The sequence below is a fragment of the Synchiropus splendidus genome, chromosome 19 (assembly GCF_027744825.2).
Source record: "Synchiropus splendidus isolate RoL2022-P1 chromosome 19, RoL_Sspl_1.0, whole genome shotgun sequence".
NCBI classification, from domain to species: domain Eukaryota; kingdom Metazoa; phylum Chordata; class Actinopteri; order Syngnathiformes; family Callionymidae; genus Synchiropus; species Synchiropus splendidus.
The window spans coordinates 10,877,214-10,901,144 of NC_071352.1; the positions used below are offsets into that span (position 1 = coordinate 10,877,214).

The 23,931-nt window shown below is 40.7% G+C and overlaps 1 protein-coding gene across 1 annotated transcript; it reads left to right on the plus strand.

Annotated features, from left to right (window-relative positions):
• The first annotated feature begins 265 nt into the window (after positions 1-265).
• Positions 266-22,238, plus strand: hs3st2 (heparan sulfate (glucosamine) 3-O-sulfotransferase 2). Its single transcript, XM_053851824.1, has 2 exons — positions 266-971; positions 21,368-22,238. Exons 1-2 carry the CDS (start codon positions 502-504, stop codon positions 21,984-21,986), a joined length of 1,089 nt encoding a protein of 362 aa, XP_053707799.1. The 5' UTR covers positions 266-501; the 3' UTR covers positions 21,987-22,238.
• The last annotated feature ends 1,693 nt before the right edge of the window (positions 22,239-23,931 follow it).

The following is a 23,931-nucleotide window of genomic DNA, read 5'->3' on the forward strand; positions in this document are numbered from 1 at the left end:
AAATAAAATATTATATGCTCATTAATCTGAACGTCTTTTTTACTCGCAAAAAAAAACGCGACAGAAAAAAAACATATTTTCAGCTTAAAGCGTAATGTCGCTTTAAATACAAACACGCATATAGAATGGTGATCGTTTTCGCTACGTCAGTACTTTTTTTTTTAAATATTAATAACCGCTCTATGTAGATATTTCTCCTCAACTTCACAGACGAGAGAGAGAGAGGAGCAGCGCATCAGACTCTGCTCTGAAGCCAGAAGAACAATCGCGCTTGTGAGACTTTCAGCGAGGACGCGGTCGGACTTTTCCATGTCTGAAAACGAGCGTCCCTCCCTCGGGTGTTGGTGCACAACAGAGGGAACGCTTCAAAGTATGGACGTGAGAACTTGGCTCCATGACTTTGGACTCCGGTGCTGACTTGTTTCCTGGCTCCAGCTGCAGAGGAGCAGACGGAGCAACAATCCGATGGAACATCATGCGGCGGTTTGAACCCATGGAGACATGGCACAGAGGTTCCTCTCATCCACCAACAGATTCATCTTCATATTCACCGTCTCGCTCTCCTGCACTTACTTATGCTACAGCATCATCTTTTGCCGCAGCTCGATCATGACACACCGGAGTTCCGACGGGAGACGATGCGCGTCCGGGAAGAACGCGGGAGGGAAGAAACTTCTGGGCAAACTGGAGAACTGCGCTCCGCTGGTGGTGCGCTCCTCCGCGCTGGACCCCCAGCGTGGCTCCAGCAAAACGTCACATGAGAGCCAGTGGTCCGAGGTGAACGTGAGGAACATGACCGTGGCGCAAAGGTTTGGGAATAAGAAGCTGCCCACTGCGTTGATAGTCGGTGTGAAGAAAGGGGGGACCAGGGCGGTGCTGGAGTTCATCCGGATACATCCAGATGTCAGAGCTCTGGGGACAGAGCCGCACTTTTTCGACCGACACTACGACCGAGGGCTGGACTGGTACAGGTGGGAGTCACATTCCTCCATACCATATCTGCCTTTTTTACTGACTTAGTTCGGAATTAAAATGTGATTTTACCATATGTTTGATCAGGCGCTTTATGTTAAAATTATGTATAGACAGATATGTTGTAGTTTATTGTCCATCATGTCTACTGTCTGTTATGTGCTTCCTTTCTTTAAGAATAATTTATAGACAAGAAAAGAGTAGTTCATGTTTGTAAGTTCCAACCACTCACTCAGATCTTCCACAATCTATGACATCATTCCGATCCCACCGTGACTGTGCTACAGGGAGAAATGTTCTCATTTTATACAAGCTATAAATCAAGTCGGAATCGAATTCAAAATAGATTTTAAGAGAACCGGAAACTAGATCACCAACTCATGAGGATCACTATTGAAGCTTTGCCTTTCTCTGCATTGTAAATGTCAGGAGAACATCTGGCAAATTCCTAAAAACGGATGCAGGTCAAAGGGAATTTGATGAAAGATGGGGAAGCGGTATGATGCTTCCAGTCTGTGTTGTGAGCGAGATGTGTTTTGAATCTGGCCACAGCCTTTTTAGCTGTCAATAATTCAAAGGGACGCTGGTTTTGGACTCTGTCTGAAGTGTTTTTTTGTTTTTTTGTTGATCAAATCATGCCTTCTAAACTACTGGGGACAGAACTTGTGTTTGAAAATGTTCGGCCTCTTCCGGCTTCAGTGCCTGCAAATAACCAATCCGAAATAGAAACGGCGAATCCACCAGAATGATGTATTCATGAGATAACAGTTCCAGCACTGTGAAGTCCTCATTCCACCAAATGATTCATTCCGAAATGCACTGCAATTCTGACACGTGACGAACATGAGAATAAACATAAATCATCCAGGATTAAAACCTGTCAAACATGTGAGGACAGAAGGCGATATTGATCTGTCTGCTGGATGGAGATCACGTTCCTGCTCAGTCTGTAATGATGTTTTTGAAGACGCTGAAGTTCCTCGTCATGTTGAATGCAGAATGAGAGCGTCAGAACTGCCATCCAGCCAGTCAGCATGAAGCGGCTTTGAGGGCTTAGCTGATGGTTTCGCTTGAGATTGAAGCTTAAGTTCTCTGGTGTATGTTTGTCTTTGTTGATGCAACAGACAATAATTCTGAAGCATAGCTAATATGGCGACTCAAGAAGAGTAAGCATTGGTCCTGTTTTCTGTATGGTCTTAATGCATATTTTTCAAAGCCATTTAAATGTTCACCTTGATTCGTGTTCCAGTCCAGTCAGTTAAGTCCAAGATCAGTGCCGGAAGATCAGAACAGAAATACTAGAGTTGTGTCCAGACAAACCTAGAGGTACTTGGCACGACTGAAGATAGGAGAAAGAGTGGGTGTGGCTTCTTTGGCGGTGAATTCTTCTCAACAGAGAAAGGAATCACATCAATAAATCGACCGAATAACATCCATAACTTTCAGATTAAGTTCATAATTTGCGTGTGACAACAAACTTTTTAGAACTATGTGAGTCAAAATGAACTGTCATATGTTGTAATACCTCTCTAGAAATGTGCATTTAGTGTGCTATTTATGGCCAGAAATTGTGCTCAGGATGAAGGATGAAATGAAGAAGCACAACAAAAGTGCAGCCCTCTGCCAAGCAGCCAGTTTTCAGATTTCTCACCTCATATTTTATATACATCATGGGCTACTCAGTGAGATAGTTTGTAGTGGCATGTTCGGAAGATCCCTAGTCCCTAAAAACAATGTACAAAAAGCTGCAATACATTTTGCCCCCACAGCTTTATGAAAGTTGTGGTATTAGTTTGCCTTTATGTTGTGTTTTGTTAACACATTTTTCTGTGCTCACTTGTATTGCGCATAGTGTTGTGCTATTGCAATCTTTCAGCTGAGTGAAACTTCAGTAAAAAATATTTGAAATATGTTCATAAAGTTTCTGGAGAAAAATACAATTTTGCGTTAGACTGGTGTCATTTAAAATATGACTTGGTGTTTGATGTAATTGCAAATCTTTTGTCTGTTATTGGAAACATGGCTTGTATTCAATTTTAAGAGTCGTTTTGACATTGTAACAAAATTGTATTGTTGTAGTTTGTAAATTGTTCTTTTTACTGGTGACAAGTTATAGCTAAACAAAAGCAGAATGACTGTGTTACAATGAGTTGAAGAGTTAAAATGACATTAATAAACATAGTTGTGTGTTGTAGGGTATTGAAAATAAATGAACACATAAAAAGAACAAGAGGATGCATGATGTTTAACCTCACATTTGGCTTAATATTTAATAAACAAAATAAACAACTCGATCAATTGAATACACAAAGACTTACGTGCAACAATGGATGTTGTAATTTATTCTAACTTTTACAAAACTTGCATGAGAAATTTCAGTTTTTTCATTCGAGTTAAAGCGCCCAAGTTTGGTTTTCCAGGCACAACTTCTTGATTTTTAGGGCAGTAGTTTTGCGTAAATTACATGTTTATTTTGGATGGTGACTCTGGGGCTCAACATATCTAGGTCTAAAAAAAAACAACTTTAGACTCAGCGTGAATATAAATGTAAGTTTATAAACCCTGACTGACTAAATATATATATATATATATATATATATATATATATATATATATATGTAGAGAGAGAGAGAGAGAGATCAAACATCAAACATGAACCGCATATCCTTTGTTTTCTCCCGCACATAAAGCCGAATCATTTCCATAAAGCACAGTGCTTCCATCTGCGTGGCTGATGCTATCAGCGCTCCACTGAGGTCTGAAGGAAAGGTTGGCATCTGCATGAGAAGTGGGACGCAGCGCTTTATTCCGCATATAAACATCCGAGGTTTCAACACCATGATGATCTGCAAAATGAGAACATTTTGATGGAGATGGTTTTATTGACAATGCAGAGCGCCATATAATTACTTTGAAGGGTTTTTGAGTCATTGTTCAAAAGTGCTGATCAAACAATGGTAGCCAAGTGTTTACAGGGATTTGGGAGCTTTCGCACCCTCCTCTGTGGACAAACACTGTTTTAATTGCGGATGCGGGGCGTAATTAATATTCCTCACTGACACGGTGCCACTTGTGTGGAATTAGGCAGCTGCTGTGCACAGTTGTTGCGAGCAGAAACACCTAAATACCCGCTAGACTCCGGTGTGTGTGTGAGACGCTCACAAACTCTCAGTGGGAGTTTCAATTTGCAGACAGGTGGAGGTTTCTGCCCGCGCGGCATGAGAGAGTGTGAGCAAGTCTTGCCTCTTGAACTGGGCCTCATGACAGTTTTCACCCTCAGAGCATCTTCTGCCGGCTGAAGCTTGTCCTGACTGCTCAGATTTACAAAGATGAAATGTCAAACCCAAGGCTGGAGGGCCAAATCCAAACCTCCAAGTCATTTTATGTGGCCCGCAAGAGCGTTCAATGTTCTCATTTCCACTAGATGACATTGTCTGCTATATGATCTTCAGCTATTTCAATGTAATCTCATATGTAATATGAGTATATGTATGGTCCCAGGACTCAGAGACTCAGAGCCGACCCTTCTCACCCTGCTCATGGACTGTTTGTTCCTCTTCCCTCTGGCAGGAGGCTACAGTCGATCCAGACCAGAACCTCCCGTCACAGGAACAGCTTCTTCCCCTCAGCCGTTTCACTGTTGAATTTCTGTCTCTGTTGTTTATTTTATTTTATTTTATTTTATTTTATTTTATTTTTTGTCAACACTTTATTCCAAAACACAGTGGCAGCAGTGTTGCACTCTCCTTCTGTTGACTTTTGTAAAAAGGAAAGACTCGTGATGCGTTATGAGGCTTCATGAAACAGTGTCCCCATTTCCAGAGCTCAGTAGGCGACACTCTCAGTTTAAAAATGGTGTTGAAAAACATTCATTGAAATAGTTGTTCAAAGCCAAAGATTTTAGAGCAGAGTACCCTCTGGTGACTTATAAAATGAGGACGTGTTTCATGAAGCCTCACCAGCCCATCACAAGCAACAGCTAAATTGACTATTTGTTGCAGACGTCATCACATAATACACAACAAGGAGGAGAAATGGCTGAGGCTTTGTGATCATCACGGTCCTAAACCTCAAAAATACACCTTTTCACAAGGAGCACATCAAAGGACACATATTTTCTGCAACTAAAACTCAAATAAGAAGTTTCAAAATGGCATTTAACACTATACAAGTGTACAAGCATATTTAATTTATATATAAATTGTATTTAAAACACTGCATTATTCTTTTTAAATAAAAAAAGTAAATGAAAACTTGTAATAAACTCATGCAAATGTGTGGGAATCTGTTGTTTTGAATCAAATTGGAGACCCTGGATTCTGATCAGACCTGCAGTTAAATGTCATGACTTCATGAACACCCACCCGCTATTGTTCATAGTTCTGCCAAAACTTGTGAGGAGGCGGATTTGACGAGAGAATGAGCAGTGAATTGCGGAGTCTTCAGTGGACACAGAAGGGTGTGTGGGACGTGACTGTGTAGCTTCATCAGCTGGAGAACGTATATCGTATCTGGGTGGAAATGTGGCCCGTCCACAACAGAAATGCAGCTTGTTGTGTTCTTGTTCTGTGTCAGTGAAGCTTCATGAAACACTGCCGTGATTTGTTCATGAAACTCTCATGAATAAAAGTAGTGATTGTTCACCTGAGAGTTGGGATAGTCGAGCAGAAGGTCCACATTATAAACTGTGACTGTTGTGAGGGGCCATCACGGCAAAAGGAAGGCGGCAATGACTGTGAAACATGATGGAAAAAATCTTAAGTAACATGGACGGAATGAACCATTACATTCAAATGAAGCAATGATATTAAGTAGCGTAAATGCATCTTATTACATAAATCGTAATAAAACTATGGACCAAACATCTAAGATGAAAAGGCAATTTATTTCAAAATATATTTAGAATTTATTTTCAAACAAATTTTGAGGAAAATTCATGTAACAGGATGTGAAATTTACGACTTATCAGTTGTATAATTTTTTGTCTGACCTCATGAGTACCACAAAAACACCAAGCAAAGGGCCCGGGTCGGACTTTGCCCAAGTCTACGGTGACCTTTAGTCACTTTTTTGACTTGTAAAACATGCATGTTGTTTTTTATTCAGAAGGAATATTCTAAATAAAAAGGGCTGCACTTTACATCCTGGTGGAAGCGTTTCATTCCCTTCTCCCACTCTCCGTTTTTCCTGAATCACGAAGATGAAACAAAACACGTAGGCATGCACCATCAAGACTTAAAAGGGCATCTCAGCTTCATTGATTTCAGTCCAAAGGGCCGCCAGTAGATCCGGGGCCAACTTGTCGAAACTGTAGCCGTGGCAAACCTCCTCCGAAATCCACATTAATTGGCCAGAGGAGGCAGGAAGCTGTGGAAGACAATGATCAGAAAGCTTGAGGAGGACAGAAAGTTAGATGGTTCTCATTGAGCACAGAAAACTGCACATTACCCAGCAAGAACAGTCGGGCAGAACTGAATTATTAAAGAGGACTGGCTCCAATAGGGCACGACTCAGACATAAACCAGAGTGCTACATGTAATTAGCGAGGTTTCTGAAAAGTTGTGAAGTTAATATTTTATTCCTTAAGTAAAGTGGGAAGCAGGAATCAATGTTATTAAAGAAACATCTCTATATTTTTTTTTCTTTGGAGTTTCATTACAGCTGTGCTAGAAGAGGTCAATTTTCACTCAGCATATCTTCTGTTCATATATAGTTTGCTATTTATGTTGTATTTGATTCGATAATTATATATTGCATAATATATTATTGCTGACTATATAGAAATGTATATTTTTCTGTGACTTTTTATATTTTTAATCCATTTGTGTAATTTCGATATTAAAAAAGGCTTTATTTTGTAGTTGAAAGCATCATTGGTAGGAAGATGTTGAGGTTCAAACTGCCAGGCAGAAGGTGGAGAGGAAGGCCAAAGAGGAGATTGATGGAGGTGGTGTAGGAGGACATGAGGTTTGTAGGTTTGAGAGAAGAGGAAGCAGAGGACAGGGTGAGATGGAGGAAGATGATCCGCTGTGGCCAAGAAGAAGGAGGAGGAGAAGAAGGAGGAGAAGAAAGAGGAGGAGGAGGAGAAGAAGGAGAAGAAGAAAGAGGAGGAGGAGGAGAAGAAGGAGGACGTGAAGGCGAAGAAGGAGGAGGAGAAGAAGAAGATGTTGAGGTTGGAAGTGTGTGTATTATAAATGCTTATTATCCTGATTTTAAATGTCTAAAAATGTGAATTATTTAAATGGTGTCTTTAGAAATGTGTGACTTATCCTTATATTTGACAAGATTTGTATGTTTCTAATATTAATGCGGGAACACTTCATGAAGATTATGGCACACAAGAAGCATAAAAGTATCTATTCATAGGTATTTGTTCATGTTATTTAAAAAAAAGTTTAAATGTTGATCAGGCCTTTACTACTTTTTTGTTAAATTAATTTAGATAATAATAATTAAAAATAGATGTTTTCCTCCACACATAGTTGAAATGTAATTGAATTGAACTAAATTTGAAAATGAAAGAAACATTCCACTATTTGAAAGATTATGCTATGGAAAACTATGTTTAAAGTGTATTTGAAGTGCCTCAATACGCTCATCCTTGTTGTGGCTCTGTTTGCTCGCTGATATCTGACTGTTAAAACTGAAGGGCCTTTTTTTCTCTTCTCCTTATCTCCCTCATAACAATAGCTGTCTACTCTGACATGTTGCGTGAGCCAAGAGAGGCCTTAACACTGTTCCTGTCTGATCTTTGGAAACTGGATTGAGATCTTCCTGCTGTTTGACATCAGACGTCTGATAATGTTTCTTTGAAAACGGTGTCAGGATCTTGTTTTAAGCGATTCTTTGACGGAGGTCAGATTCAATTCGGTGGTGTCTTGAGAGATTCCTGAGGAAAGTATTATTCAGCAATAATGAAATAAGCAAAGCATTAATGGACACAAAGACGCCTTTGGTGTTCTGAAGCTATAAATAGCGAAGAATATTGTCTTTGTTTGAGAGTCTTTTTTAGTTATGAACTTGTGATCTGCCTCATGTAAAGGTTTCGAGACTGTGAAACTATTTTGAGTTGGATATTCTTATTCTCTTAGTCTATTTATTTATTGGTTTTGCAATATATCATGCTTTTTATGTTTTCAAATACACTTTTTATTGTAATAATGATAACAGTCATTTTATTATGCAGCATATTGATAGTATATAGTGTTTATCAATTTAGGGATTTTAAGGCAGGCTTCACATTTAATATTTTAATTTATTAGGCCACTCTTTTTGTCTCTGCTTTGCAGTTAAAAGTATGGAAATAAATCAGGGTCAACTGTTTAAAATAAAAAGAAAACTCTTAAGATTATTGGACATATGTTGAATTTCAAAATCCAATAAAGTTACTTTGTTTGAAAAAAAAAAAAATCCAGTCTTGTTCCCCTCCACAATGGCTCAAGAAAGCCATGAAAACAAAGATATTTCTTATATAAATTACTGGTTGGTACTGGAGCTTGTTCGGGAAATAAAAAATAAATACTAAAGTATGTGATTTCCAAGGTTAAAAAATAGTTTAGGGATGAAAATGAGTGTGGGTGTGAGTGGAAAGATATGATGAAGATCGTCATATTATGTAGACAAATATACAGTGAAATAGGAGCTATTATGATGGAAAATAAAATTTCAAGATAGAAGCACATGACTGAGTGAAAATAATAACTCTAAAGAACCAAAAACCTTGGCCCTAACATAAAGCAGGCTTCATATTAAGTAAGGTGCAACTGGTCTCCTTCAGCAGGTCACTGTTGTTGTCTCTTCTTTGCAGTTACTGCATTGAGGGTTATTGGTTCCCAAGGACAGAGGACTCAAGACACTGTTGACTTCACATGGAGCCTGAATAAACGTGGACATTTTTGAGTAAAAAGAAAAAAGCCGAGGCCTGTTTACCAACAATTAATTATGAAAAAGCAGAATTCTGCTTTTGAAGTGGAATCCATCGCTCAGTGATCAGTCAGCTCACGTTTAGAGCTTGTCAGCTGTTTTACTTTACCTCTCCATGAACCTTGTGTTCTTCCCTTCGGGCCAGAATCACAACCAGTTAGAGTTTTACCTTTTTTCTCCACTGCCTTTTGTGGCGTCTTTTTAAAGACTGCAGACACCAAAGGCGTGAAGCGTCTGCTTGAGATATCCTAGACAGTCACATTGCTTGAGGCGGTCAGAAGGCTGCGGGAAAGACGTGAATAGCAAAATCTCATCGTCGTACGCGCGCGCTTTTGTCGTTGCATAATGTCATCATACTGAGGAAATTTGCATGGCGACGTTTTAAAACCAATTGCTTTATTCAGAAGTCCGTCGACGCGGGATCCTGCTTGCTAATGTGACAGCTAGTCGCGCTACTCAAGTGGGCGTCTCGATCCGTGTGTAAACCACCAACTGTCATTTCACAAAGAGCCTTGTTACGACAGGAGTAGAATTGGTTTCACCTCATTCTGCATTAGCGCATTTTAAAAGTGTGTTTTTCGTACGTCGAGTCACTTGCTCCCGTCACCGTCCACAACCTGTTTGCTCTAATTAAATTAGCAAACTAGCGGCGTTATCCTCGGCGCGCAGACATGTTGCTGACAGAGCGAGCGCCGCGCGGTTCTCTGGATGCTGCCTGAGCAGCTTGTGATCAATGAGACGACATGTGATCACTCTATTTTGAGTGATACTTTAATAATGGAGCATCCTACGCGGCAGAGACGAGATCTATGTTGTCACGTCGGGAATGAGGGAGCCGCTATTTTTAGGCACCAAATGAGATCAGTTTTATTTGTGCAGGAGAACCAACTGGCTTTTTAGTCAGGACATTTAAGAAACGTACATCAACAGTAGTACTTCACATCTGTCATCGAATTTGACAGTGAATAGATAATGGATTGCTCTGTTTTTAGTTGGGTTCTTAATGTCGCGTTCGAGTAAAAAAGAAATTTGTTCAAGGGTTCTTGCACTTATTGATATTGTGGATCGATGAAAACCTGAGAATTGGTTCGTTTTTGGTAGAAACCCACGAGTTGAGTCCCTTTCACCTGACTGAAGTTTTTTATTTTTATTTTTATTTTTATTTTTATTTTTATTTTTATTTTTATTTTTATTTTTATTTTTATTTTTATTTTTATTTTTATTTTTGGAAACAGAGCAGCCTATTTCCATTTTTTCTGACAGAAAGTGGTCTTCCTTTCTTCAGCATCAAGTCGACCACCAAACATCTTCCTCCTCCTCTTCACATCAACACACAACAGTGTTTCCCAGCAGTGGATGAGTCGCTACGGCGGCGTGTGTTTTCTCCATCCATGAAATGCATTCATTCGTCTGAAAATACAATTTCTAGTCATTAAATCTTTTCTTCCGAATTTTACTTGTGTAAACACAGGACAAAAATGAGATAAAATAGTTGGACACATGATTATCAAATGAAAGTGGGTTTACAAAAAGAAAAAAAAAAAAAGTGATGTAATGGTATTTTGAAGGTAAAAAAAAATCCAATAGTTACTGATTTTGAATCCAAAAATGTAGGGAGTAAAAAGCCAAGAAAAAAAATAAAATTGATCAAAATTGAATATACTTCTTATTGCCATGAAAAAAAAACATATGCTATATGCAATAGTATATACTTTAATATATTCATCATTTGCCATTCTGAATCATAGAAGTCCCCTCCTTAAATGATGCAGTGTTTTAGGACCGATAGTTGGTCTTTATCTTACTTGCAGTTTCAGCGTTTCTGTCATGGTCCATGCAAATGTTTGGATTTGTACTGGCAATAATTCCAAATTTATAGTTGCAGGAGGATGAACAAAGTACATCAGTACTGCCATGGTAGTGGTGCAGCGAGTGAACCTTGAAATAGTGTGAATAATTTATTTGGTCTTCATTTAATCTTCTTCTTCAGCTTTTCTCCGTCCTCATTTAATGCTCATCTGGAATGAACCAACTTCTCACCTTAACAGCCGAGTGTGTTCTGACAGTTCAGCGTCCATCTTGTCCCATCGAGCGAGGGGTTTCTCCGCCTTGGTTTGCGCAGTATTGAGCCACAGCGTCGCGATAAGACACCCCTTTCTCTCCGCACCGTCTCTCTATTTTCAATTTAAACCGGTAGATAAGTGATAGAGCCCTTGAATCATGAAAGCCCCTGGCTGCAGACATGTGTATCAAGAAGGTAAATAACAACAGCAATTGCCTTGAAACTGCTGTGACATGCTCTCTGGAAAGAGTGCCAGAGCCATTTAATGAGCTCACGCGTTCCAGGACACGAGGTTTAGCATGTAAATAGCTTGACTTGTTTACTGGAGTGCATCACTTTCTGGCTCCAATAGCATCACAACTGTGTTGGCTTCATGTTCCCTGCGTGCTCCTGCTGCCAGATGCTGCTCTACTGTTTGACTGTTTACTATTACGCGACCCCAGAGACTAAACAAACACAGTGTGGAGTGGATACTTTCAAATAGCCTTTTTATAATCGGCTGTGTTGCTGGATGTCGTTTCAGGGTTCAAGCTCCTTATTTGCCGTTGTAATGACCAGAGTCCAGTAGGATGTCGTGCCCAACCAGTCATGGAAAGGGAAGGTTTTAGTTAAAACAGGAAATGATATTGAAAGTAAAGTCATACAAGTAGCGCGTACAGTCGGGATTAAAGGCTTATATTCGTTGCAAGGAGCGAGTTGTAAGCTTGCACCTGGTGTGTAGTTTGTAGTTTAGCTTCGCTGTTTTGAGGTTATAAGGTTTCACGAAACAGTGTCACTAGATGGCACTGCCTGCTGTATAATGTTCGGTTTCGAAGAGCTATTTCAATGATGTCATTTTAAACCAATAGCACCACCTACTGAGCTCTGAATATTGGACACTGTTTCATGAAACCTCTTCATGTTTCATGAAACCTCTCCCATCACTACCTCTAACTGCAGTCAATCCGCCACTTTCTGACCTACACCAGACCTAGAAACCTTTGGCTTTCAATAGGCAACACATTTTTTTTGTCATCTAAAATGCAATTTTAAGGTGAATTTTATGTAATAAAATTAATAAAAAGGATAGTCGTCTTCAGGATCAGGATCTTTTATGAACATTGACCCACTAGCAATGATATACTGCCAAACTCCAACTGGTTTTAGAATGATCTAATTTTAGCACAGTTAATCTAATACCAACCTTGTGTTTTTCCTTCCCCTTACATAATGCAAGCAAAACTAATTTTAATGCATTTTATTTGCACAACACTAGCGCAGCATTTGTGCTTGTTTAAAAGACCAAAAAATAACAGAAACAGAAAAATCTACATTTCAGCACCTTGGACAGCAACACCAGCTTTCTTCGTTGTATTGGCTTCTAAAGCTTTTAGTTCTTGTTTCATATCTTTTTGAGAAAAAAAAAAAGGAATTTATTGCAGCCATTTGCCATCACTGCTTATATAGCGTAGAGTTCTCTGCTAGCCGATCAGCATGCCGCGCACAGAGTCCAGGTCTAAATTTAGTCGGAGGAGATTTGAATTGAAAGTCGTGCTGCTGTTATATCAGATCCTGGAGTCTTAAAGTCATGTAACAAGTTGAAGCGGGCGCTGCCTCACACATTGCAGCATAGAAAACAACACTATTAGTATTGCTAAACCTTTGGATGGAAATTTGTCCAGCGCCAACCTTGCGTTTTGGTCGTATTGAAGTTGTTGAATGAGTAGTAATAAATTCAGAGCCCATTGATTTTTCACAAGGAGAGTATTCAACATTGACCTTTAGGTGTTGGGGCCGCCTGCGTGCCAGATGAGTCTTCCAAAGCGGCTCAATAAGACAGTCTGAAGGTGAACAGTCCACAGTTCCACTGATATGCATATATGTCCAGACATGTGTCGCGCAGTCTCAGTGGTTGTCACGTCCACTGGCTATCAAGGACTCGGCTCTGGGGCTGCGGTTAGGGAGCCATGTTGGCAAAAGAAAGATTCTAGTGTATAAGAGGTTTCAGACAAACCACCTGCTGGAGGTACAAAATAAGTGTGCGTCACTGGAACGGGAGCTGGGGAGGAGTAAATATCACTCCTTGTGTGACCAAGACTTTTTGATGGCCTCAGAGAATTGGAAAAAAAAATGTCCTTGAGGATTTTCAGTGTATTTTTACTTCAGGAAATGCTAGAATTAGTCATCATGCAACTGGTGAAAATGAGGAAGCCGTTACTAGCTATATACATTTGGTGAATATTTTATGAAAATTGGAGAAGAAGATGAGAAGGACTATTGACAAATATGGCAAATATGAAATCATATATTGTTTCTGTGTCACAATAACGCTCGAGTTTCCACTCACCTGGACACGGAATTGAAGCGGCCGTGTTTGTGGAACTTTTCCACCGTAATGACTTCATAGAGTCCAGAGGGAAGCGTGAACCCCAGACCTCCCGCCACCACAACACCAACAGAGATAAATGGAGCGAGACAGCCCGCAGGCTGTTGAAGAGCCGCTATAATATGCAGACAAGTTTCCCTACTGCAGCTTGTTAATGAGTGGCACTGACCGCGCTGCCGTCCACTGTTGACCCCCACTACCTGTAGATAAGAGGCACGGAGGGAAGCGTGTTTAGGGCCTGGCTGCGGGCGTTGCTGCTTAGCTGCGGCTTGCTACAACATCATTAACATCCAGAATGGCGTCGAGAGGGGGATTTTTAAATTGGTTATTATTTTAATACCTACCATTGTTCAGTTCACTTTCAGAAGGAGCTTCGTAGTCAGGCATTTTTTTTTATGTTTTAAGGGCTCTGTTTAACAACGATAGAAATATTCCCCAGTAGCACATTATATTTTAAATGTAGTTCTCAGGGTGGTTACGAGAATTATTCAAGAGTTACTTAGTAATTAATTGAGAACAAAAAGTCTGATTTTGAAGAGCCTTGTGAGTTTATATTAGTAGTAGTAGTAGTAGTGGTAGTAGTAGTATTTAGTGGTTTGGGGGGGAAATTTTGGTCATAAACCTAAATGAATAAAGATTGAAACTGGTGTTATTTCCAGTGATAAAAAGTTGTCTGGGCAACATTAGTGAGGAAACATACGATGAAAAAATACTGTATAAAGTGAAATAGAAGCTATTATGATATAAAAGAAAATAATTTGATTTCAATGTAAAATTCTGACATAAAAGCTGAGTAAAGGTAAATTGCTGAGTGAAAGTATAAAAATAAAATAAAATAAAAAGAGCATTTAAGTTTGGAATAATATGAAGCAATTTACTCTGGAATACAGAAGTGAATGTGGAAAAAATGCATACTTTTGTTTATTATTATTATTATTATATTATTGTTGTTGTTGTTGTTATTGCTTTCTAAATATTGATATATCCAAACATTACATGAGATTTCAACATAACAATTTCATATTTATTTCTGATATCGTAACCCCATTCCAAATTTGTGTTTCACTTTCTTCCCGTCCTTTGCTGAAATGACTCACCTACAATGACAGAAAAAGATTTTCCTCACTTTGCAGTTTCAGATTTTAAGTTGTGACCATGACATTTCATCACAGGTTTTATTAGTCACAGAGCTAATAGCGACCCATGTCAAACCATTTTATGTGGATGTCTCAGGTTGCGCTAAGATGCTGGCTTTCTATCATAAGTGAAAGTGAAGCCTTTATGAAGCTTTTGTATTGGATTTGCTTTGGATGTGAGGACACAGTCGATCCACCATCTGCTTGAAGACAAGCTTCGCCAGCTGGACGTGCCTGACTCCCTCTGCAGATGGATTACAGACTTCCTGACCAGCCGAAGTCAGCGTGTGCGGCTGGGGACGACTGTCTCCGACACTCGGACCCTCAACATTGGGTCTCCTCAGGGCTGTGTTCTCTCTCCATGGCTCTTCTCCCTGTACACTAACTGCTGCACCTCCAGCCACGAGTCCGTGAAGTTGATCAAGTTTGCGGATGACACCACCATCATCGGGCTCATCTCAGATGGAGATGAGTCGGCCTACAGGAGGGAGGTGGAGCGGCTGGTGTCCTGGTGCAGCAACAACAACCTGGAGCTCAACGCTCAGAAGACAGTGGAGATGATCATGGACTTCAGGAGAGTAACAGCTCCTCCGTCCCCTCTCATGTTGGCTGGTTTATCCATTCCTATTGTGGACTCCTTCTGCTTCCTGGGAACCACCATCACTGAGGACCTCAAATGGGAGCCAACCATCAGGTCCCTCATCAGGAAGGCCCAGCAGAGAATGTTCTTTCTGAGGCAGCTACGTAAACTACGACTGCCGACGAAGTTGCTGGTGGAGTTCTACACGGCCATCATCCAGTCCATCCTCACCTCCTCTATCACCGTCTGGTACAACAGTGCCACATCCAGGGACAAGAGCAGACTGCAGCGCATCGTACGTTCTGCTGAGAAGGTGATCGGTTGCAGCCTGCCACCTCTTCATGACCTGTATGCCTCTAGGACCCAGAGACGTGCAGGTCGGATCAGAGCCGACCCTTCTCACCCTGGACATAGACTGTTTGTTCCTCTTCCCTCTGGCAGGAGGCTACGGTCCATCCAGACCAGAACCTCCCGTCACAGGAACAGCTTCTTTCCTTCGGCCGTCAGACTGTTAAATTCATGAACAGCCTTGTTGTAATGTTATTTTATTTATTTTATTTTATTTGTTTTTTGTTGCACTTTATTCCAAGGCACTTTCCTAGTCAGTGGGCTCCCCACTGACCATGGCAATAAATTTGATTCTGATTCTGATTCTGACCTTGATGAGGATGAGGTTTAACTGATACAGACGGTAAACAAAAGCAAATTTCAGTGATGAATGCCATCGTCGATCACAGTTCGAGCTCTCAACTGTTTTCCCCTCCTCGACTCTTCACAGCACTGAAGATATCTTCCTCACTTTAGCTCTGCTTGATTAAAATGTCACCTAAATGCGTGCCGACTTCAAGTCCCACCAAGAAGCTCACGCGCTGGAAATGACAACAATTTAGTGTTGACGCTGACTGGAGGCTGAAGTAATCACTCCAGGCACTTCGCTCAAATGTCAGTTCATCCAGGTGTGTGTGTGCGTCTGTGTGTGATGACTTGGGTCTGAGCTGAGACTCAAATGATCCCCTTCAGAAACAAGAAACAGTATCCTTATTTGAAGTGCTCAGTTGGAGGCACTCTTGGTTTTAAAATGATCTGAAGTTCAGCAGATGGTGCCAAACTGTCAGACTGAGAATTAGAACAGTGTTTCATGAAGCCTCATCGACACATCACCAGTGAATACCTCATGTTACGGTTCTGCTGTTTTGTTTTCTTTAGTTATTCTTTTTCATTTGCTTCTTTCTTAGTAAACACGGTTGCACTTGTTTCCGTGCAAGAAAAACGTCCACAAAACCTGCCCCATGCGTCGTGCATCCAGCTGCTCTTAGTTCAGAGAAATGACTCTCGTGTCGAGCCTCTGCTTGGTCACAGGGAAAAAGACAAACATGAAAGACTGCGGCCATTAAAGGTTAATATGGGGTCATGAAAAAGCGCCGCGGTCTCGCACATGTGCCGGCTGTTTTAATGAGAGCAAGACAAACGGATGGAGTCGCGAATCCCGAAAACAAACGCAAGATCAAAAATAGTTTTCAGATATTACAAGCACCCCACAGCGATGCTCATTAATATCACTTCAAGAAAGGCGATTCGGAGCGGTCCGGGTCGCTCGCGCCAACATGAAAGCCGCACTTATTAATATCCCAGAACTGATAAAAAAAAAAAGACTTTGATCGCTTTGTGGCTCTTTGGCTGGAGTTAAAACAGGTTAACCAGTCTGTCAAATGAACAAGTCAAGATCAGAGTGCAGCAGGTGCCGGGGAATGAGCCGCGCTCGCTGCCCCTCCAGGACCAGGCGAAGACCTCAGTCCACCTCTTGGAAGGTCCTTTAAGTGAAGCGCACTCTGACTCTCTGATTTTTGGTTTTTTTTCATCGCAGTTTAGAGAGACACTGTGAGCACAGATGGAATGAAGTTTGCTGAATATGATTGTATTTTCAGAAGCAAACAGATAAATCCAAAGCAAACACAGATGTACACACCGTAACATCCTTCTGTGGAAGTATGGAATACTAGAAGAGCTAAAATAAGGCGATGAAATTTGTAAATATAAATGGAAATACAAACCTGTTTATTTCAGTTTATTTATTATTACGTTATTTTATATTCTTATTTCATCGCATCAGAACAGCTGGCCGAAGAAGAGCTTCTTTGGTTGCTAACTCTTGTTCAAGGAATGTGGCACACAAACATTCAAAAATGAAGCCCAACTGAAGGTGAGGCAAAAAGAGAGGAGGAATAAATATTAGCTGTTTTTGAGAAAGGTGTCACCGTATTAAATTACTCACACAGATAAACATTATCATGAAAAAAACAACAAGGTATAGTCGAGAAAAACTATGTGGGAACCGACAATCTCTGTGTAAATGTGTGGTTTACCTTGCAAAAGGAATGAAAAATGTATGTGACGCCCCGCTAGGTTTAACAGCAAAAACCACAGCACTTCAATTACCCCACAATAGTATGCACTCACCGGCCACATTTTCATTAAAAACCCTCCGGACTCCTCATTTGGCACCGTGCCACTTAATAGTAACTTACACATTGCCTTTTTTATGTCCACTGTGTGACCAGATTGTAATCTTTGAAACATGAAAAATGCCTGTTGTGTTTGGGCTCTTTTTATAACCTTCGTAAACGACATTTAGGACCATGTATTGGAGTTATAAATTCATTTTTATGTTGTGTGGGCGTCTCAGTTTTATATCTTTTCTATAAAAATTGCATCTTTGAACGCAAAGCTTTGGTCAGAATCTTGAAAAAGGGTGGGGGAGGAAATAAGAGAGAACATTTCTTGAGGAAATTCACCTGGAATTAAGTGCATGAAGTAAAAAATAAATAAATAAATACAGGTGAAATGATCTGATGAGTGTAGTCGGGATAGCAGTACCACGAAGTACACAAACAAAGCTGTACAAGAAGACTGACTTCTTTGAAAGCATCTGTAATAGTACACAATTATTAACAAAAGAGTTTCATCATGACTTTCAACATTAAAGAAGTGATGTTGATGGTTATTGATGTAAAAAATAAACACACCAACGTTGAAAATAAAGTTGGTTGCTGGATGTGCTCGTACAGGTCAAAATTTTTCCAGGACATTTTTGCCACACAAACGCTCGACTAATCTGACACATCCTCACACTGCGAATTATAGTGATGGCTTCATGAGGCTTCATGAAACAGTATCCTTATTTTAAGAGCTCAGTTGGAGGCGCACTTGGTTTTAAAATGATCTGAAGTTCAAAGTCTAAGATTATACAGCAGATGGTTCCAAACTGTCAACCTGAAAATTAGAACAGTGTTTCATGAAGCCTCATCGACACATCACTAGTGAATACCCCATGTTACCTGGCTGCTGTTTTGTTTTCTTTAGTCATTCTTTTTTGTTTGCATCTTTCTAAGTAAACACTTGTTTTCGTGCGAGAAAAACGTCCACAAAACCTGCCCCGTGCGTCATCCATATTTTTGTCACGTTCAGTGCACTTTTTATATCCATACAAAAACACACATTCTATAGACTGTTGCATTAGAAGTAGAACCAAGCATGACCTCTTGCTCACACTGTCAACACTGTTTCTTTCATGTTCTCCAACTGCACACACACTGAGCTTATGCCTCTCATCTCCCCACCAGACCCCCCCAACCCTCCCTGGATACTGACAATGTTTGGAATTGACAACTTCCTTCAAGCACAACTTGTGTACAGACTCCGCAGCTCCTGAAAAAAAAAAAAAAAAAAAAAAAAAAGGAGAAGAGCCGCGAGTGTGTTCCGATGTTTTCTGGTTGAAAAGGTGCTGTTCTCATAAAAGATTAATAGTAGCTTAGCTGCCGGGAGCCTGCCAACAACTGGGGAATCATAAATAAGGCTAAATGGATCGATATTTCCCCGACTTAAAAGAAAACCTATGGCTGGCCGCACCTTCAGAGAGCACTGTGAGAAAGGTTAGGTTTTAATCAAAGCCGTTGGCACCTTATAAGAAAGATGTGCTGCTTTTTTTATCGGCAGACTGTGCGGTCACACACTTGGCATGTTGTGTTGCTACGGAGCAGAGCAATTCAGCGCCGATTTATTGCTAACAGCCTCATGCTTTGCCAGTGTTTGCCCAGAATGGTCATGTAATTGTGCTGGAATTGCAAAAGCAGTCCTTTTATCTTCTTTTTTTTTATTCTTGTGGACGAAGCATTCTTGTTCTTTGGCGTATGAATCGATGTTTCACTGCGCCGAGCCGTCATGGCAGGGAAGACGTAGCAGTCTGAGATGGAAAACTCACATGACAGATGTGACAAATAGAAGCTTTTGCTTTTCGTCCGCTGAAGTCTTGTCTTGACAACATGATGACCAAGTGCACGATTCGAGAAGAGGAAAAAGTCTCGGCTTTGTTTGACCCTGTAATGTCATTTAAACTTTCTAACATCATCCTGTTGAAGAATGGAATATTTTTCAGAGATACTTGTGGAAAATGTCCAATATGTTAAGTTGAACTGAGAATTTTTTTTTATAATTTTCCAGTTAAGCAGAGCACCGTTTTGATACTTCTAATAAGCATAAATAATGCTTTGTGTTTGCTTGTCCAAATATAATCAAAAGTTTGTGTCAAATTGATGTGCACTGTCTGCGCATGTGTAATTACCGCAGCTGTAGGAAATGCACACTGAAAGTGCTTCAATTCCAGATAGAAAAAGGTGTCATTGTCAGTTCTGAAGCGAACAGACGGAAGCTGCTAAATACTGTATTATTTTGACTCTTGCTATCACTTTGCTTCAAGGTCTCATCTATAATGAATTATTAGAACATTCATAAGAGATCATAATGCATTTATGGGTCATCATATAAGATGTTATGAATGTTCATAGTCGTATATCTAACTTAATACAAGGTTTATAAAATATTATAAGCTGTGTATTCAGAAGACTCAAGACCCCTTAACCATAAACCCTAACCCCTTAACCTAGCTACATAGTATAATATTATTAGAAATATGTTTTTATTCTTTCAAATTCTCCACCGTGTAATAGTAAATAAACCTTGTTAATGTCATATATGATCATGAACATGTAATATCTTCTATGGAGCCTTATAAATGCAATGATATTGTTGTAATATATAGTGTAGTTCAGTATAGTATAGTATAATATTGATGCAAGTGTGAGTAACGTTTTTCAAACGTGGGTCTTTATACTACTTTGTAATACTTCTGTAGCCTCAGGTTTGGCTCACGTCTGGTGTTGCGAATTTGCATGTGGTTTTTGTAGCCATTTTTCTGACTGAGTGTCAAAATAGCATTGTTTATAGCAGGGCAAGAAAATGATGACTATCATATGTATTATTGAATTCAAGAAGGGTTTGAAGGAATCATTATTTGCGTCTATGACTTTTGGCTGCAGCTGCTGCTGTAGCCTCTATTCAAAACAAACAAAAAAAGACATGAAAAACCTTGAAAAAACATCAATTGCTTCACTTCAGTGAGAAAACTGGAGCATAGCTTCATTGTTTAAGGGTCGCAAATATCTATAGTACTCAGGGACAGCGAGAGTTTGATGGTCGTCCATTGGTCGTGACTCACAGTCACCGTCAAGGCTCAACGTATTTGCCATCCACCAACACTGTTTCTGAGTCATAGAAGTTGTTTCATTTATTTATTTTTATTTTAGTGCATGATGAGTTTTTAAAAAGTCACATGGTACTTGTTCCTTTGCAGAGGTTTTCTAGCTGCTGTGAGTCTGTGTCAAGACTGTGAGATGATATTACTTTGGAATTTGACGTGAGTTAGGTTGACATACTGTTTTCAACAGCATGCGGTGGATTTTTATTGTGTCTTGATATAGATGGATTTTGGAGAAGACCATTTGTTCAAAGACTTCCTTGGTGGCAGTCCAAGATGGTGGGCAACCTTTGTAGTTTTTCGTACTTTTTGACTGAGTTCAGAGTTAGTTTAACCAGGATGAAACTGAGTTTAATATTAAACCCAAAGTGCTGCCAATCGATCAAACAAAGTCAAAAAGACATAAGGTGGAAACACAAACGCTGGAGGCGTGGCGGAGGCGGACACACTGGCGGCACAAAAACAAAGGAGAAGCAAAACAAGTTGTACACAAATGAAAACACTCGCAACGCTCCAATACATTGTCAAGCGTTGGAGTGAACGGCGATGGAATCTGGTGTTCATAGGCAAGTTTGGTGATAACACTTTCTGGTGATGCGCTCAAACTCGCTCATTGCTTTTGACAGGAGATGAAATAGGAAACAGGGTTCGGGCACTTCAAGCACTTCTCTGAGTCGTACAGGGTGAATAATTTGAGGATTATTATTATTGTTGAAATCTTGTTTTTTCCTCTCACCAGGAGTCTGATGCCCCGGACTCTTAACAGCCAGGTGACTTTGGAAAAGACTCCAAGTTACTTTGTCACCAGGGAAGCACCAAAACGGATTGCGAGCATGTCACACGAGACCAAACTGATCGTGGTGGTGCGCAACCCGGTCACCAGGGCCATCTCGGACTACACCCAGACGCTCTCCAAAAAGCCTGACATCCCCACGTTTGAAGAGCTGGCATTTAAGAACCGAAGCCTGGGTTTGGTGGACACCTCCTGGAACGCCATCAGGATCGGAATGTACATAATCCACTTGGAGAACTGGCTCCAGTATTTTCGCCTTTCGCAGATCCACTTCGTGAGTGGGGAGAGGCTGATCACCGACCCGGCAGGGGAAATGGGTCGGGTCCAGGACTTTCTGGGACTCAAAAGAATAATCACGGACAAGCACTTCTACTTCAACCGAACCAAAGGTTTCCCGTGTCTGAAGAAGCCGGAGAGTAGCAGCCAACCACGCTGCCTCGGCAAATCGAAAGGTCGGACTCACGTGCAAATCGAGCGCGAGGTCATCGAGCAGCTGCGGGAGTTTTATAGGCCGTTTAATATCAAGTTCTTTGAAACTGTGGGGCAGGACTTCAAGTGGGACTGAGAACAGCCCGAAATGTTTATTAAGATCCATTGTACTTTGCAGAATAATATATATATATATATCAAATAATACACATCTGAAAAGTGCCATTTCTGTAAAATTTAAAGAATATATTTATCTTCTACCAACATATATATGTTCAAGAAAGAAGAGTTTTTGTACTGAACTGATGCCAAGTTAGCTTATTAATGTTGGATCCAATTCCAGACTGACTAGTTTCCCAGATGACTGAGAAGTAACTCCCAATCCCAAATGAACTACACTGTTTCCAGTTTATTTTGATTGTAAGTGAAAAATAATAAACAGAAAACTGAACTATTTGTTGCTCATTCGTGGCTGGTTTGTTTGCGAATGATTGTTAAAGTACCGTATTTTCCAGACTACAGAGCGCACCGGAATATTAGCCGCACCCACCAAATCTAAGAAGGAAAATGGATTTTTTTCATACATAAGCCGCACCGCTCTATAAGCCGCGGGTGCACTGCTGCTGTCTGCGCCACAGAAAATCCATCTCACTTCTAGCGATCCTCTAGTACTAGTTTTGAAAACGGGGTCCAGTGTCGAGACTGACTCATGAAACAATCTTGCCAATGTTCTGAACTCCAGTCATGAACTCCTCACATCTTATTTACATTTAAAGTGTTCAGAAAGCGCTGTTTTCACCTCCAGTAGATCGTCTCCGTTAGCAGAGCTGCGGACATGCGGGCGAAAACAGCGCAATTTGAGCGCTTTAAAGGTAAATAAAACGCCCGTGATGTCATCGGTTTGATGTGACGAAGCTCAATATTTTTGCCAAAAAAAAACTCGGGATGCTCCGAGAGACAGGGAGAGCACTCAGCTGAAGCAGCTGTCTTCAACCTCTTTCATGAAAGTTCTCACTCTGGACAGTTGCAAACGTTTCAGATTCAGGTGGTGAACCGCGAACGCTGCATCTGACACACACAAGACTGCAGCGGGTTCGGCCGCGGTTGATTCCGTCTTAAAACGACACCAGAGAAAGGCTGCTCATCTTCGCGTTCTGAACGTCACGCTCGGACCGGCGAGTGTCGCGAGTGACTGTTACAGAACAGTACAGAACACCTGTTTAAACGTCAACTCAAGGGTCACTCAGAAGCAGCGTCACCTTGGCGCCAACATCCCTCTCCTGGCGGAACATACAGTGCAGCGCTAACCTTCATGGGATGAGTAGCTCAACATCATCTGCAGCTGGTGCAAGGAGACAAGGAGAAGACAGTGTTGTGGTAGTACTGTACACAACAGATGCTAACACTTGTCCTACAATTCTTCTCAGGGGAGTATATCAGAGGAGGGGAGAGGAAGATTTGCTTCCCCTATAATGCATTATTAGAACATTCATAAGACATCATAATGCAGTTATGGGGCTTTATAGAAGATGTAATGAATGTTCATAGTCGTGTGGACGTGTTGAGCAAATGGAGGAGAACATTGAGGTTCATCGTGTGATCGAGAAGGTTGTGAAGAAGATTGGTGTGACTAGTGAGGACCAGAAGAAGAGAGAGCTTCTATCTATCCACAAAGTGTCACCCCCAATAGGTGACGTCCGTCTCTTATTACAGGTGCAGGCTTACTCTGACTCTCAAAGGAAGAGGGCAGGAGATCTTTCTCTGCAAAGGGCCACACTTCCCATGACCTTGGCTGATCCCTGGCATTGTGAAAGGTGTTGCTAAAACATCACATGAAATTTGACAGAACAAATAAACAATAAATCATATTGATAATCTACAGAAAATGAAGATTTAAACACTTCACATGAATCCCAATAATAGAGAGGCAGAGGTTTATTGCAATATTAGCAGTCGCTCTGTTCAATAGTAAACAGAAGAAAACAAAGCGATGGGTCATGTCTGTCATGTCTACTGTGGTGCAGTGGGTAAAGTGCAGCATTGGGGGGTCACATAATGGTGAAGGTTTGCGCTGTCTCAGT

What these genes read in the sequence shown, in the direction of transcription:
- hs3st2 (XM_053851824.1), top strand. Translation starts at nt 502, where the DNA reads ATGGCACAGAGGTTCCTCTCATCCACCAACAGATTCATCTTCATATTC. An exon ending in CGAGGGCTGGACTGGTACAG is followed by an intron (nt 972 to 21,367) that starts GTGGGAGTCACA and finishes TCCTCTCACCAG; the next exon opens with GAGTCTGATGCCCCGGACTC.